Source organism: Myotis davidii, unplaced genomic scaffold (assembly GCF_000327345.1).
Source record: "Myotis davidii unplaced genomic scaffold, ASM32734v1 scaffold105, whole genome shotgun sequence".
In the NCBI taxonomy this organism is placed as follows: domain Eukaryota; kingdom Metazoa; phylum Chordata; class Mammalia; order Chiroptera; family Vespertilionidae; genus Myotis; species Myotis davidii.
Genome location: NW_006300371.1, coordinates 92,228 through 108,609, shown reverse-complemented (window position 1 = coordinate 108,609; position 16,382 = coordinate 92,228). Strand labels below are relative to the sequence as shown.

Below are 16,382 nucleotides of genomic sequence, written 5' to 3'. Positions count from 1 at the left end.
ACAGGCAGGCAGAGTGATTAGGAATGATCAGGCAGAGGCAGTTAGGGGCGACCAGGTAGATAGGGGAGCAGTTAGGGGTGATCAGACAGGCAGGCCCAGTGGTTAGAGGCAGGCAGGCAGGCGAGCAGTTAGGAGCCAGCAGTCCCGGATTGCAAGAGGGATGTCCGACTGCCAGTTTAGGTCCGATCCGCAGGAATGGACATCCTCCGAGGGGTCCCAAATTGCGAGAGGGCTGGGGTATGGGATCCTCCCCACCCACCCTCCATCCCCGTGCATGAATTTCATGCACCAGGCCTCTAGTAATGATATAACAAGATATTCCAGGATTATTTTGAACATCTGCCCCACACTGGAACCAGCTATTTCTCCTTTCAAAGAGAAAGAATATTTTAAGACCACAATTGAGTGCTAGGGATGTTTACTGGGCTGGTCATTGTTTCTAGGCCTTTTCAGTGATCAGAGATAGAAAATATCTCATGAGTTCATACTAATGTTGGGAGACAATTCTCTACCAGTTTCTTCTGTTCAACCTGCCTGCCCTTTTGTTCCAGAAAATCTTTTTGAGGGTGTTTGTATAGTGAACAGCTTTGGACGCCCCACCCACTAGGATAGTGATGGTGAACCTATGACACGCGTGTCAGAGGTGACACACGAACTCATTTTTTTTGGTTGATTTTTCTTTGTTAAATGGCATTTAAATATATAAAATAAATATCAAAAATATAAATCTTTGTTTTACTATGGCTGCAAATATCAAAAAATTTCTATATGTGACACGACACCAGAGTTAAGTTAGGGTTTTTTAAAATGCTGACACGCTGAGCTCAAAAGGTTCGCCATCACTGCTCTAGAGCAAAGGACAAACTGCTCACATTCTTGGAAGATACAGTGTCTCCTTTTAGAGCAATGGGCAGGCATACTTACTGACCATTAAAAAAGACTTGAGCCCTGGCCAGTGTGGCTCAGTTGGTTGAGCACTGTCCCATGCACCTAAAGGTCGCTGGTTCAATTCCCGGTCAGGGCACATACAAGAATCAACCAATAAATGCATAAATAAGAGAAATAACACATCAATGAATGTTTCTCTCTCACTCGCTCTCAAAACAAAACCTGCAAGACTTTAAGTCATTTGATATATAAAATTTTGCATGGAAGTGTTCCTTTTCACACAGCTTCTAGTGCTGTGTATATCTGTGGAATTCCCCTCTATGTTAATTAAACATTAAATTTATATATATATATAAATTCTCATTAAATTTATATATATATATAAATTCTCTCACATACACACACACACATATGTGGTCCCTCCCCAAATATATACACACTTTGAATATAAAGGCAGCAGTTATTGAAATACATTTCATTTTCAAAATTGAGCTATCACCCAGTTGGTGTGGCTCAGTGGTTAGGCATGAAGGAGGTCACGGTTCCATTTCTGGTCAGAGCACATGCCTGGGTTGTGGGTTTGATCACCACTGTGGAGCGTGCAGGAGGCAACCTATCAATGATTCTCATCATTGATGTTTCTATCTCTATCTCTCTCTCTGAAATCAATAAAAATATATATTTTTTAAAAATTGAGCTATCAGCCGAACCAGTTTGGCTCAGTGGATAGAGCGTCGGCCTGCGGACTCAGGGGTCCAGGTTTGATTCCGGTCAAGGGCATGTTCCTTGGTTGCGGGGAGTGCAGGAGGCAACTGATTGATCTCTCTCATCGATGTTTCTGGCTCTCTATGCCTCTCCCTTCTTCTCTGTAAAAAATCAATAAAACATATTTTTTAAAAAATTGAGCTATCAGCTGTTAAAGTGTATATACATTTTGGAGGGGGACACATTGAATTTAATATGCATATTTTAAAGATAGGTGCTTTCCCCTTTCTCTATTTTAGTCTTTTTCTTCTTTTTTCTTAATCCTCACCCGAGGATATTTTTCCATTGATTTTTAGAGAGTAGAAGTGGTGTGTATGTGTGGGGGAGAGACAGAGAAAGAAACATTGATTGGTTGCCATTTGCACGTGCCCCTGACTGGGGCCAGGGATTGAGCCTGCAACTGAGGTACCAAGTACATGCCCTTGACTGGGAATCGAACCCAGGATCCTTCAGTCCGAGGGCCGATGCTCTATCCACTGAGTCAAATCGGCTAGGGCTATTTTAGTCTTTTTCTAACCACATTGTTTTCTTCTCCTAATTACAATAAATAAATCAATTTTTAAAAATTATAATTTCAATGTAGGTTTATTCCTAGACTTTAATTTTAAAGGTATATGGGTAAAATATTTAAAATGTCTGCTTTTTGAAAAACATTGTCTTACTTTAAAAAATATCTTTATTTTGCCAGTGAGTCGGTATATCTAAAAGAGAGGCTTCCCAACCATTGTTTAGGCTGCTCTACATACCTGAAAGAGATACTGATCTCTTCCTATTGTTCAGTTATCTCCCTCTAATTCCTGAAAATTGGATTCAAAATATATATCTCAGGGGTCACTGATGACATTTTCCATTATTCTTTTTTATAATGCTGCTATTTCTGATTAGATTCTCCTAGAAACTCTCTCCTCTCTTGCTTCCATATTATACATCCTCATCTTTTTTCTGCTTATCTGACTCCTCTTTTTCTTTTGTTAACTAGTCTATATTTCTAAATGTGGACATTCTCCAAGGTTTAGTGCCCTGGATGGTCCCTCTCTATAGACTCTCCCTCACCTATTTCTCAGTATCAGACATTATCTCTGTGCTGACAGCTATCAAACATCTTTCTTCAATTCTGTTCTCTCACCAAAGCTCTGGTTATAAAACTTTACAATTTACTGGATATTTCTAAGTGAATGCTCAGTATAACTACAAGCTTAATAATTAAAAAACCACTTATCATTATTCTTACCAAATGGGCTGGCTCTGCTTTGTAACTTCTAGCCCATTCAATGGCATGAATGAATATTGCAATCCTGCTCGCTACAAATGTTAGAATCCCTGTGGCTCATCTCCTTTGTGCCAGAATAGACTAATGGTATGTAGCGTGGCTCTGGATCAGACAGGCTTAAAGTTAATCTTCGGAATGCCATTACTTATTGTGTGATCTTGGATTAGTTACTTACTCTGAGTCTACATCCTTATCTGTAAAATGGGACTGATAATACCTATCTCACAGGATTATAAGGATCAAACAACCTACATTGCACATAGGACATATTAGGCAAGTAATAGCACCTCTTGTGGTCAGCCAGTCACCAAATTTTGCCCATTCTTCCTTTGAAGGTATCTCACATCTCCCTACTCCACAGTCATATCTGGATTACTCTAATAACCTCTTTGCCTTAAATCTAACCTATTCAATCCATTCTTTAGATTGTGTCAAAATAATCTTCTTATAATGTATATTTATTGCCTGGCTGGCATGGCTCAGTGGTTGAGCATCTATCTATGAACTAGGTCAGTGATGGCGAACGTTTTGAGCTCGGCGTGTCAGCATTTTGAAAAACCCTAACTTAACTCTGGTGCCGTGTCACATATAGAAATTTTTTTGATATTTGCAACGATAGTAAAACAAAGATTTGTATTTTTGATATTTATTTTATATATTTAAATGCCATTTAACAAAGAAAAATCAACCAAAAAAATGAGTTCACGTGTCACCTCTGACACGCGTGTCATAGGTTCGCCATCACTGAACTAGGAGGTCACAGTTCGATTCCCGTTAAGGGCACATGCCTTGGTTGCGGGCTCGATCCCCAGTATGGAGCATGCAGGAGGCAGCTGACCTATGATTCTCTCTCATCATTGATGTTTTTGTCACTCCCTCTCTGAAATCAATAAAAATGTATTTTAAAAGTCTATTTATCAAGTCACATTTTTATTAATAAAATTCCCTGTCAAGGTCTGTTCAGCTTTCAAGGATGTTCAAACTCTATCCACTCAAGCCTATTTCCTATTACTTCTCGTCACAAATGTGCCCTAGGGAAGTTGGCTTCCTCACTGTCCTACACACACATCAATATCTTTCCCACCAGCATGCTGCTGCTCAGGTTGTTCCTTCCCTCTGCTCTCACTGGCTGTATTTAAAATCTGTACCAAGCACAATTTACTTATGCTATATACTGGTTTTCATTTCCCTAGATTGTTTAACTTACATTAATCCTCTTTCTCCACTTTGATAGTTTGTGGTTTATTATTCATGACCCCCTCTGTCTACTACAGTGTACCACTGTGTAACCAAGCAGATAACTACTTCCAGGTGGATTAAAAGAATGGGAAAAACTTACTATCAGATGTTCTGATTTAACATACTTAACATACTTGCACGAGCAAAGGCTTGCATTGTTTGTTATTGTTTGTGTTGCTTAAGTTTTTATCAGTCCAAGTAGATGGAAACTTTTGAAATTAAAGACTAATGACTAACTTCTCCTGCATTCCCATAAAAATCTAACATATCATTAGCCACTTAGTCTAACTGGAAAACCTTCCAATTATACATCACATAAGTCATAAAGTTCTTTAGAGTAAAAGCCTTAACATACCTTTGCTTTGAACAACAAAGCAATGCTTTTCCAGGCAAGGTTCATGCCTATCCTCCATAAGGAAATGTTCTCTTACTTAGGTATTCCTTTCTGGGAGGATATCTCCCTCCCTCCCACTCCCTTCTCCCAGTTAAAAACTCTACTATGGTAAGCCACTGGGATTGATGAGTCTATGTCACAGTATTTAGCACATACAGATCAAATGTTTAAAAAAACAGGACAACATGGGCCTAATAAAGCTCAGGGGAAAAATATTTTTCAGTATCATCAGTGGACAGAATCCTCAACTACACCTACCATAATCAGCGGGTGTATAATTCAGAAGTTCAAATTTCCAGTGTTTATAGCCTGAATAATTCTGGTACATGTCAAATATTTCCCGGGTAAATTGTTGGCAGATATCACCTAAACAAAAACACAAAAAATATTAAGTTGGCACAAATTTAAGAGAACCCTTCTTAATTATAGGTCCCTTAAGAAATGAGTAACTACTTCAAAAGTGAAACTTTTAAAGTTATAGTGTGTCAAATCAAAGTAAAATTTAGATATTTCTTATATTCTTTACAATAAAATTATTTTACAGACCTCCAGTAGTTCTTCCAGATGTCACCTCTAAAATAACATCATTTTCGTCATATTTTTCCTTTGGCACTAAACTCTGGAAAAGCTAAAAAAAAGGGAAAAACTATAAGCACTAGTATATATATATGTTCTATATACATATATAGTATATACACTGTCTTTAGTTGAACTTAGATAAAAGACCCAAAGTATATAAAAAAATAATCAGTAATTAACAAAGTCACATAGCATCCCAATGAAGTCTACTCCTAAAATGCTTTAATAAGTAGACCTAATTAAACGTAAAGCAAGTGATCAACTATTTTAACAATGAAGTTACTTGTCAGGATGTTCTCTATGATGCTACCAGATTATCTTAATTTTCTAAAATGCAGAAGTTTAGATCAAAGTCTAGTGTTCCATTCAATTTTCTTCAGATTCTACCTACTAGTTCTGAACAATAACTTCTTTCATCTAATGAATAAAGTAAAGCTTTGGAAGTCATCATTTCTCACATGATTGCACATTCTCTCCTGCCATAAATGACAGCAAGCACTAGGTCAGTGATGGCAAACCTATGACACACGTGCCAGAGGTGACACGTGAACTAATTTTTTTGGTTGATTTTTCTTTGTTAAATGGCATTTAAATATATAAAATAAATATCAAAAGTATAATCTTTGTTGTACTATGGTTGCAAATATCAAAAAATTTCTATATGAGACACGGCACCAGAGTTAAGTTAGGGTTTTTCAAAATGCTGACACACCGAGCTCAAAAGGTTCACCATCACTGCACTAGGCTGTGCCCTGCCTTCTCAGTAGAGTTGCTTTGTTTAAAGAGGATGCTGAAGACTCCCAAGACAAGGCTCAAATAGTTTCTTAGCTGAGATTTAAAAAAAAAAAAAAAAAAAAAGGAGCATCCTAACAAAGAAAGTAACCAACTTTCTTCTTAGGAAGAAAAGGGAAGTAATTTCATTTTTTATTATTACTGAAAGGTCTTTCAAATCAAACTAAAAGTACCTATGGGTCATGATATTCCCTACTGTCAATTCTTTTTAAAAATATATATATATATTTTATTGATTTTTTACAGAGAGGAAGGGAGAGGGATAGAGAGTTAGAAACATCGATGCGAGAGAAACATCAACCAGCTGCCTCCTGCACACCCCCTACTGGGGATGTGCCTACAACCAAGGTACATGCCATTGGCCGGAATTGAACCAGGGACCCTCCAGTCCGCAGGCCAATGCTCTATCCACCGAGCCAAACTGGTTAGGGCCCTACTGTCAATTTTTTAAAATACTCCATCTCTGCTAAAAATGATCTAGTCTATGGGAGAGAATATTAGAGTCAGACATCTTACTTTGATTAGTTGGTTAAATACCTCCAACTGATCCCCTTCAGCACCTCACAAAGCTCCTCTACTGGATTCCCAGAATAGGGAAGACTGAAGGCAGGAGATGGCAAATATGACAGAAGGGAACATGGTATACAGTTCTGTGATTTTAGACAAATCATCCATTGAGCTGTAAGGAGCTAAAGACTTGTGTTAATCAACTGTCTCTAGATCTTTGGATTCATTCCATTTTATCTGGAATGCAAATTTTCAATCCTTAATTAACACAATCACCATGAACCATTCCTCCTTTCTAAGACTTAAAAACCCCTGATGCTTCCTCTTGGTGAACTAAATTTCTTTATCAACATGTGTTCCCTTGCCTGGCAAGTTAACAGATTCAACTTTAGAATATTGCTGCTGGGGGTGGGGGAGTTTTTATTCATTGACATCTATCACAATTCCTTCAATCTCATTCTGTAGCAAATTACAGAACTAAACCCAATCCAAACCCTTATTGTAAGAGAAGATTTAATAACTGGTGTTTGGAAAGTACTTTGAGCACCAGTGCATAATCTAGCGTATATTAACACTATTGAGATCAGTTACCTTCTAAAACATACCTCACTGTATAACATGTTAATTTTTTGAGCAATGGTTTGCCTCTCTTCCAATGCAAGTTCTTGTAACTGCTTTTCATCTTGTTTATTTAGACCTACAAACCAACAACAGTAATGTAAAAGTTTTAAATACTTACAGGAAAACTCTTAAATAGCTACCTAATCTCTGCCTACTAAGTTTTATTTCAGTTGTGAAGGCAAGAAATTATACAAAAGAACAGTTAGAATAGTTAAGAGAATATCAATAGACAAGTATTTGTAAAGTACGTCCAAAAATTCCCGTGTTTTCGAAAAGAAGCATGATCTTGCCCCAACAGCTTATGATTTGAATGTCTATAAGTAATTATAGAAAACAGTGATTACTCAAACAGGGACTGGCTAATTAAATACAAACCCAAATACGATGTTTTGGAGTAAACTGGGGTAGCCATTTCTTGTCTAAAGGTGGCAATCATTACCCAGCACACTCTGAGTAATCTAGCATGGCTAAAGCTTCCATTTTTGTAGAGTAAATGTAGCCGGTATCACTATTATTATAGAATAGCAGAACTATAAGCCTAGAAGAGAATTTAGAAACATTACTTTTCTTTCAATTTCTGCATATTGTGAAAAATTTTCTTAAGAGAAAAATTACTAAGACAATAGCAATATTAATAAACACTTAAAATATACTGAAATTAAAAATAAATAGCTCTCACATCATATACAAAATTAACTCAGGTAGATCAAAGACCTAAATATAAGAGTTTTATAAAAATATAAAACTCTTGGAAGAAAACAAAGATATACTACTTTGTGACCTTAGATTATATAATAGTTTCTTAGATAATATGACACCAAAATTATAAGCAACAAGAGAATAAAAAGATAAATGGACATCATCAAAATTTAAAAGTGTGGTGCTTCAAAGAACAACCCACAGAATGGGAGAAAAATTTCTGGAAATCAACTATCTGATAAAGAACTTCTGTCTGGCCCTGGCCAGACAGCTCAACTTGGTTAGAGTGTCACCCTGATACCCAAGATTAGGAGTTCAATCCCTGGTCAGGACACATAAAAGAATCAATCAATGAATGCATAAATATATGGAACAACAAACCAATGTTTCACTCTCTCCCTTCCTCACTCTCTTTCAAATCAATAATAAAAATAACAAATAAAAAGAACTTGTGTCTATAACATAAAATCTTACAAATCAGTAACAAAAAGACAAATAACTCAATAGACAACGGATCTGTACAGTCATTTATCCAAAGATGACATGACAAATAGGCACAAAAAAACCCCAAAACGCTCAACATCATCAATCAGGGAAAGTCAAATGAGCTCTAGCCAGTGTGGCTGTTGGCTGAGCATCATCCCATGCACCTTAAAAGGTCCCGGGTTTGACTGCGTCAAGCGCACATGCCAGGGTTTTGGGCTTGGTCCCCAGGAGGGTACATGCAGGAGGTTTCTCTCTCACATCATGTTTTTTCTCTATCTCGTTCCCTCCTCTCTCTCTGTAAAATAAACAACATATTTGAAAAAGATATTTTTTAATTTTAAAAAAAGAAGTTAAATCAAAATCACAAGGAGATATCACTTCACACTCACTAGGATCACTAGAATCAAAGAGGCAGATAACAAGGATTGGCAAGGATGTGGAAAAATTAGAACCCTCAGACACTGGGGATGGAATGAAAATGGTGCAGCCTGGAAAACAGTCTGTCAGTTCCTCAAAAGGTTAAACAGTTATGAGACACTCAGCAATCTATGTCCACACAAAAACTTGTACTCAATGTTCCTAGCGGCATTGTTCATAATAATAAAAAAGTGAAAACAACTCAATAACTCAATATCCATCAACTGATGAATGGATAAAAGAAATGCGGTATAACCATACCATGAAACATAATTCAGCAATTAAAAAATGATGTATGGATACAGGCTACAACATACATAAACCTTTAGAATACTATGCTAAGTGAAAAAAGCCAGTCATAAAGGACACATACTATAGGATTCTTTTTATAAAAAATGCCTGAAATAAGTAAATCTAAAGAAACAGAAAGTAGATTAGAGACTGCCTATGGCTAGTAGGGAAGGGGGTGATTGGGATGAGATGGCTAAAAGGTGATGAAATAATACCTAGACCAAATAAACCCTTTGATGGGGGTAGGAACTACACTTTTGTATCGTTGGTATGTAGCACTGTAGGGCAGTGCTCAGTAAAGGTCTGTTCAATAAATTAAAGCTTCTAAATAGCCGAAACCGGTTTGGCTCAGTGGATAGAGCGTCGGCTTGCGGACTGAAAGGTCCCAGGTTCGATTCGGGTCAAGGGCATGTACCTTGGTTGTGAGCACATCCCCAGTGGGGAGTGTGCGAGAGGCAGCTGGTCGATGTATCTCTCTCATCAATGTTTCTAACTCTCTATCTCTCTCCTTTCCTCTCTGTAAAAACTCAATAAAATATATTTTAAAAAAAAAGAAAAAGCTTCTAAATAAGTCTCCCAGACCCTAAAAACTTCCTGGCAAGCACCACAAGGAGCTTAGTCTCTTAGTAGTTGAAATACTTCAAACATCCAGAATACAAAGTCCTATCCTTTCCAAGTGTAGAGCTTATTACCTGTAGGCTTTTTAAAGACTGAGTTTTGGGAGCAGGAGTGAGGTGGAAGGGGTCAATGGAGAAAAAAAAAGGGGGGGGACAGCTATGATACTTTCAAAAATAAAGTCAGTGTGGCTCAGTGGTTGAGTGTCGACCTATGAACCAGGAGGTCACAGTTCGATTCCCGGATAGGGCACATGCTCAGGTTGTGGGCTCAATCCCCAGTGTGGAGTATGCAGGATGCAGCCAATCAGTGATTCATCATTAATGTTTCTACTTCTCTCTCCCTTTCCCTTCCTCTCTGAAATTAATTAAAAATATATATTTTTAAAAGACTTAAGTTCATTTAACTTAGAAAATCAATCCTGTACTTATACACACACATATCTTTTACTTACTTTTACACATTGATTCTAATTCTTCAATTGCTTTCTCGGCCTCCTGAATTTCTTGGTAAATGGCTGTAAGTGGTGCCAACTCAGCATGTCTTTGATTCAAGGACCTTTGGTCCCCTTGATTTACAGAGATATGCTGCAAACACTGATCAAGTGTTTGGTACTCCTTATTCAGGTCCTCCATATATTTCTGTAATGCTTTATGCTTCCAGAGCATCTTGGTGTTTTGATGACAGAATCTCTTAGAGCAATTCTTAATTAACAGACTATAGAGAAGGTGATTCCTGTTTTGTCTAAAAACCCCCAGCCTTGTATCAAGATGTATCTGTGTAAATTGATGAAAAAGGGGGTGGATGTGGCACTGGTGATGACCATGAAGAGATGGATGTCTAAAGAGCCAAACACAGAGGTGACGGTTCATCTCAGCATCTGAAATAAAACAAATAAACACAATCTGGAAAAAAAACCCCAACTCTGCAGATATAATATAGCTGGAAGGAACCTGAAGAAATCTTGTTCAGTTCACTCCCTGAGCCAGCTCCATACATGGTTCTCAAATTCCATAACTCATAAAAATAAAAAAATTCCTCAAACCTCTGAAAAGAGTGTATTAAAATAAATGAAGAAAGCACAAAGCACTTTTTTCTACCCACTCAACATATATATATATAATTAAGGCAAAAGTAAGAGTGTAACCAATAAATATATCAATAGAATGTGTTAAATCAGTCAGCTATTTTTATAGAAAGTATTCAGAATACAGAATTAAGTGCGTGAACAAGCACTTGATGAATCCAGATGTCCAAGAAGTGAAGTAATTTAATCATGATTATTTACTCAGCCAGACAGAGACAGAGCTGATTCTAGAATGCAAGTTTCCTATTGAGAACTCAGTGCTTTCACTTTCAAGTCTACAATCACTCTTTAAAGATGCTTCCCTGCCCAAATCAGTGTGGCTCAGTTGATTAAATGTTGTCCTGTGTACCAAAAGACCACCGTTTTTTTTTTTGTTATTGTTTTTTGTTTTTTAAATATATTTTATTGATTTTTTACAGAGAGGGAGGGAGAGAGATAGAGAGTTAGAAACATCGATGAGAGAGAAACCGATCAGCTGCCTCCTGCACACTCTCTACTGGGGATGTGCCAGCAACCAAGGTACATGCCCTTGACCAGAATCGAACCTGGGACCTTTCAGTCCGCAGGTCAACGCTCTATCCACTGAGCCAAACCGGTTTTGGCAAGACCACCGTTTTGATGCCTGGTTAGAGCACATGTCCAGTTTGCAGGTTTGGTCCTAGGTCGGGGTGCATATGGGAGGCAACCAATCAATTCCTTCCTAGTCAGCCTGTGCACAGGAGGCAACCAATCACTTGCTCTTTCTTTTTTTCTTTCTTTTGTCCTTCCTTCCCTCCCTCCCTCCCTCCCTCCTTCCTTCCTTCTTTCCTTTCTCTCTCTCTCTCTCTCTCCCCCTCTCCCTCACTCCCTCTCCCCTTTTCTTTCTCTAAAAATCAATAAAAACATTTTTTAAAAGGATGATCCCTTCAGCTGAAATCCTAAAGGAAGAAAGCTTCAAATATTAACAGACTAAGAAAGTAGGTCTGGTAAAAAGGGACAATGGTAATAATTACAGTTGACCCTTGAACAAAATGGGTATGAATTACAACGGGTCCACAACATCCTGATTTTTTTCAATAAATATGTTATCGGCCCTCTGTATCCGGTTTTGCATTTGCAGATTCAACCAACCATTGTTGGGAATCCGTGGAGGCAGAGAGTCAATTGTATGCATTGTTCTATACCACTTTATATAAAGGATTTAGCAACTGGGATTTTGGTATCTGTGGGGGTCCTACAACATGTGTACTCAGGGATGACTGTAATTAAGTTTTGGGGAAGTCAAAAGTTATACATGAACTAGAGGCCCAGTGCACGAAATTCATGCACAGGTAGGGTACCTAGGCCTGGCTGGGGATCAGGGCTGATCAGGTTCTCTGCCTCCTCCTTCTCTCAATCCCTCAGTGCCTGCTGCAGCTGGTCTCCCGCCATGTTCCATGCCGCCCCCTGGTGATCAGTGTACGTCATAGCGAGCAATTGAACTCCTATTCTCCCAGTCAAATTCCCAAGGGGACACTCTGCACATTAGCCTTTTATATATATAGATTTTTGACTGGGCAGTTGTTGCCTATAACCCCTATATTGTTCAAGGATCAACTATACAAAACAGTATAATCTCAATTACATTTTCTAATTTTATCTACAATACATGGTATACAAGTAAAAAAGGTACAGAATATTTTGAAAAAAGAAAACTAAAATATAAATATATCAAAATGTTAAGATGGTTTCTAGTTGTGGGATTACTGATACCTTTTGCTTGCTTTATATTTTTTCTACTTTTTAGTGTTTTCCTAGTCTCCTATATTTATAGTATGTATTACTTTTACAATCAAGAAAAGTTACTTTAAAAAATTACAACTTAAAAAGGAAAAAATTACAAGCTAGGTGAAATGGGCTGTGTACAATAATTATCTGTTCTCCTCCCCTCTAGCAGAGATAATTAAGAGCTAACAAACGTACACAATCGTTTTACTGAGTATGAAAGGGTTCCAAGAAGAAAACTTTGCCCCTAAAAATCCTGTGGTTCAAAGTTGAAATAAAGGTCAAAATGTACCAAAATCAACCTTTATTGTCTCTGGTGTTCCTACTGCTAGGCGGTGCATTCATTTATTAGCTCTATCGATCATTATAAGTCTACTAATTTATATATCATTATCACCCAGAAAACAAAATATTAAAAATTTGCAGGGTTCTACTAATGAACTTTAACAGACGGAATCACATTCAAAAAGGAACTGTGGACAAACACATCTATGCCCAGTAACCACGAAAGTTACGTCCTCCAGCAGAAGTGTCTGTGCGTCTTTACATCTCGTCCCAAACACGTCAGAGATGTGTCCATTTGAAAACGGACAGAATTAAAAGGGTGGTAAATATTTGTTGTAACACTTCTGGCTAAAATTTCCATCTTAGGAAGAGTAGAATAATTCTCAAGGTCATGAACCTCAGTGTTAATTGGGCAACAAGCCAAGACGGTTACTCTCTAGGCTGGGGTTATACCTGAGAACAGCAAGCTTTCTCCGCCGCCGACCACCGCTAACAGAATCCCTGGTCCCCTCCAACAACTCTCAGGGTCCGCGCGTCAGGCGCGACAAAAATCCCGGCGCGCGCAGCACGTGTCAGCCGTACTGTGAAACACGTATATGGAGTGATCCCATAAGAAGGGAACATGGAAAATAAACTGGAAAGAAAAAAAAACAAACCCTTTTAAGATCATGAAAGAGAAAGGGATTGTGAGTATTTAAAATAAAAAAGGCGTCAGTGTTTCCTACTGAGGTCGGAACCTTCTCTAACCCGGTACATTTCAGCCGGAAAGGCACGGAATCACTTTCATTTCCTGGGTCACGGCTGCCGGGTTAATCATTGATTCCCGTCTTCACCTTCATGTGGACACTTTTTCCATAGTGATTGGGCTTTCGTTAAAACAATGAGGTGAAAGAGGAAACAGAAGAGAAACATGAAAGCAAGAAAGATTAAGAAAAAATTACAAGGAGAGAAAAATTCCCCTGAGGCAATCACATGGCATACTTACCCCGAGCGGAAGTCCAGGACGAGGGTTGTGACGCAAGGGCGCCGGCCAGGGCGCCGGCCAGGGTGCAGGGCCGGGGCGCGAGGAGGTGGGCCGGGAAGGTAGAATGTACTACAACTCCCAGGAGCACCCACCCAGTGATTCTGGGAGTTGTAGTTTATCTCCGGACAGGCGCGCCCCCGCCGCCCAAAGGTGGAGCTTTGGTTTTCGGGTTAAGGGAAATCCAGGAGAGAATGCTCTCTACAATTTTGATTAAGAGATGAAGATTGACAATATATTTAATGTAAAGTTACAAGAATTTTCTTATGTATGGAGCCACTAATGTAGTGATTCCTTAATTTCTTTTATATGAGGACCCCATTTTCATAATTCAAAAATTTAGGGGCTTCTGCTTGTTTAATCTTTTGTTGCCTAGGAAAAGACCTAATGACTAAATGAGAGTATAAATGTGTATTTTTAAAAATCATAACGAAATCCAAAAGAGAGACTATAGATATCTACAAATTAGTGATTTTATAGGTGTTTCATGCACATATATAATTTAAGGGCTCAACTTAGGTTAATAGCTTCTAAACCACCGATTAAATAAAGAATTTAAAAATCCAAATAGTAAACAATTCCAAGGAAATGGCAAGCATGTTCCCTTACTTTAAATATGCCAGTGGGATACAGCCATTAGCAACCACATTTACAATATTTCTTCTTGAAAAGCAAAAAGAATCCCATATTACCAACTTCACAGGATATTCTCTTAGGTTATGAAGGTGCATATAAGAAGAATTAGCCACATATGTAAACACATATCCAACTTTCATTATTTCAAGGTTATCTACTTCTATCTACATGGTTTAAACCTATTAATTCATTTCATCCTTACAATAACCTTAGAATATCCATTGTGCATAAGAGAAAACTAAGACACAGAGAGCTTAAGTAACTTGTCCAAGGTAAAAAACAAGAAACAAAAACAAACTAGTAAGTGATATAGCAGGGATTCAATCAAGGCAATCAATCTGCCTTAATGACCTGTGGCATCTTAAGATATCCTACAATGTGAAGATTAGAAAGCTTGGAATTTCAATTAGGTATATTTTACTGTAGAAAAAAATGAAATCAGGAATTATTTAGCAATTTAATACAAAATTCAAGTTCTCACTAAAGTAGAAAAGAATTACCAAAACAAAGATTATTTTCCTTATATTCTTATTATTTTCCCTGAAACAAGCAAAATACAAAGAATGAAAAGGCAGCATTTCTTTATTTCTTTGTATTTATAATGGTTCTCAAGTTTTTCTTAGCTTGAAAAAAAAAAGGAATGCGCCACCTGCTGGCATTATTGAAACTAGATCACTCAAATAATTTTCTGTCAAAGGCGTTTAAGAGGCCTTGAAAGGTCAACCTACTATCTTCCTTTTACTCTTAAAAAAAAAAAAAAAAAAAAAAGCCCGAGCTGGTTTTGCTCAGTGGCTTGAGCATCAGCCTGGGGACTGAAAGGTCCTAGGTTGGATTCTGGTCAAGGGCACATGCCTACGTCGCGGGCTTGATCCCGGGTAGGGGCTTTGCAGGAGGCAGCCAATCAATGATTCTCTCATCATTGATGTTTCTGTCTCTATTTCCCTCTCCCTTCCTCTCTGAAATCAATAAAGATTATTAAAAAAAAAGAAAAGAAAAGAAAAGAAAATCGTTTGTAACTATATGTCTTTTAAAAAAAAAAAGGCAAGGAAAGACTAATCCTGGAAACTCCCTTTTGCCCCTCTAAACTAGTATTAGCCTTGGGTGAAGTCAGCTCATTAACAAGATCATTTACTGTTGACTCTTACAACTTCTTGGTAATTTCATCTGTCATCTTAAATTTCTCTTTCACTATCATCCTAAATATTTTTTTAAATAATTTGCTTTGGTTTTCTTTTTTAATACATTTTATTGATTTCAGAGAGGAAGGAAGAGGGAGAGAGAGAAACATCAATGATGAGAGAGAATCATTGATCAGCTGCCTCCTGCATGCCCCCTACTGGCAACCCAGGCATATGCTCTGATAGGAATCAAACCGTGATCTCCTGGTTCATAGGTTGACGTTCAATCCCTGACCTACAATGGCCAGGCCACTTTGGTTTTAAATTGTACATTTTCAAACCTTTATTTCAATAAATTTAATTTTTCATCTGTTTCTCCTTCAAATATCCTTTATAAGTAATTTTCAAATACTCATTATAAGCATTAATGTGTTTTCCAACTTAGACCCAGAGTGGTCTACATTGAGGAATGTGATGTAATCTACACTGTATGTGTGTGTATGTCGATATATATCTTTATTTTTTCAGTTTTTATTATGAAAAAATTTTTTAAATGTTCACAAATAGAACAATATAATGAACCCATATAGCTATCACAAATTCTCAACAGTTATCAACTCGGTATTTCACATGCCCTCTTCCTACTCTCTATCCTCACTGTATTATTTCGGTGAAATATAGAACATCATTTTTTCATCTGTAAATATTTTAGTATGTAGCTCTAGAAGAAAAAGACTTTTAAAATATACTCGGGGGGAGGGGGGACCAAGATGGCGGCATAGGTAAACACTGGAGTTAGCTGCCTTGAACAACCACTTCAAAAATACAACTAAAAGACAGAATGGACATCGCCCAGAACCACAGGAAGACTGACTGAGGGGAAATTCTTCAACTAGAAGGAAAGAGAACAGCATACGAGACTCAGAGGA

General features: G+C 37.7%; 1 protein-coding gene across 4 annotated transcripts in view; it reads right to left on the bottom strand.

Moving 5' to 3' along the window:
- The window catches only part of MTRF1 (mitochondrial translational release factor 1), a 109,298-nt gene that overhangs the window by 39,002 nt on the left and 53,914 nt on the right, over nt 1-16,382 (bottom strand). For 3 of the 4 annotated variants that reach the window (XM_006776931.2, XM_015572590.1, XM_015572591.1), the window contains exons 2-7: nt 13,404-13,544; nt 13,132-13,312; nt 10,018-10,443; nt 7,040-7,131; nt 5,103-5,184; nt 4,815-4,922 (exon numbers count right to left, since the gene is read on the bottom strand). In XM_006776931.2, the coding sequence (XP_006776994.1) occupies nt 4,815-4,922; nt 5,103-5,184; nt 7,040-7,131; nt 10,018-10,435 (700 nt within the window). In that variant the 5' untranslated portion in view covers nt 10,436-10,443; nt 13,132-13,312; nt 13,404-13,544. The remainder of the gene's footprint in view (nt 1-4,814; nt 4,923-5,102; nt 5,185-7,039; nt 7,132-10,017; nt 10,444-13,131; nt 13,313-13,403; nt 13,545-16,382) is intronic. The other variant, XM_015572589.1, reaches the window with a different exon arrangement.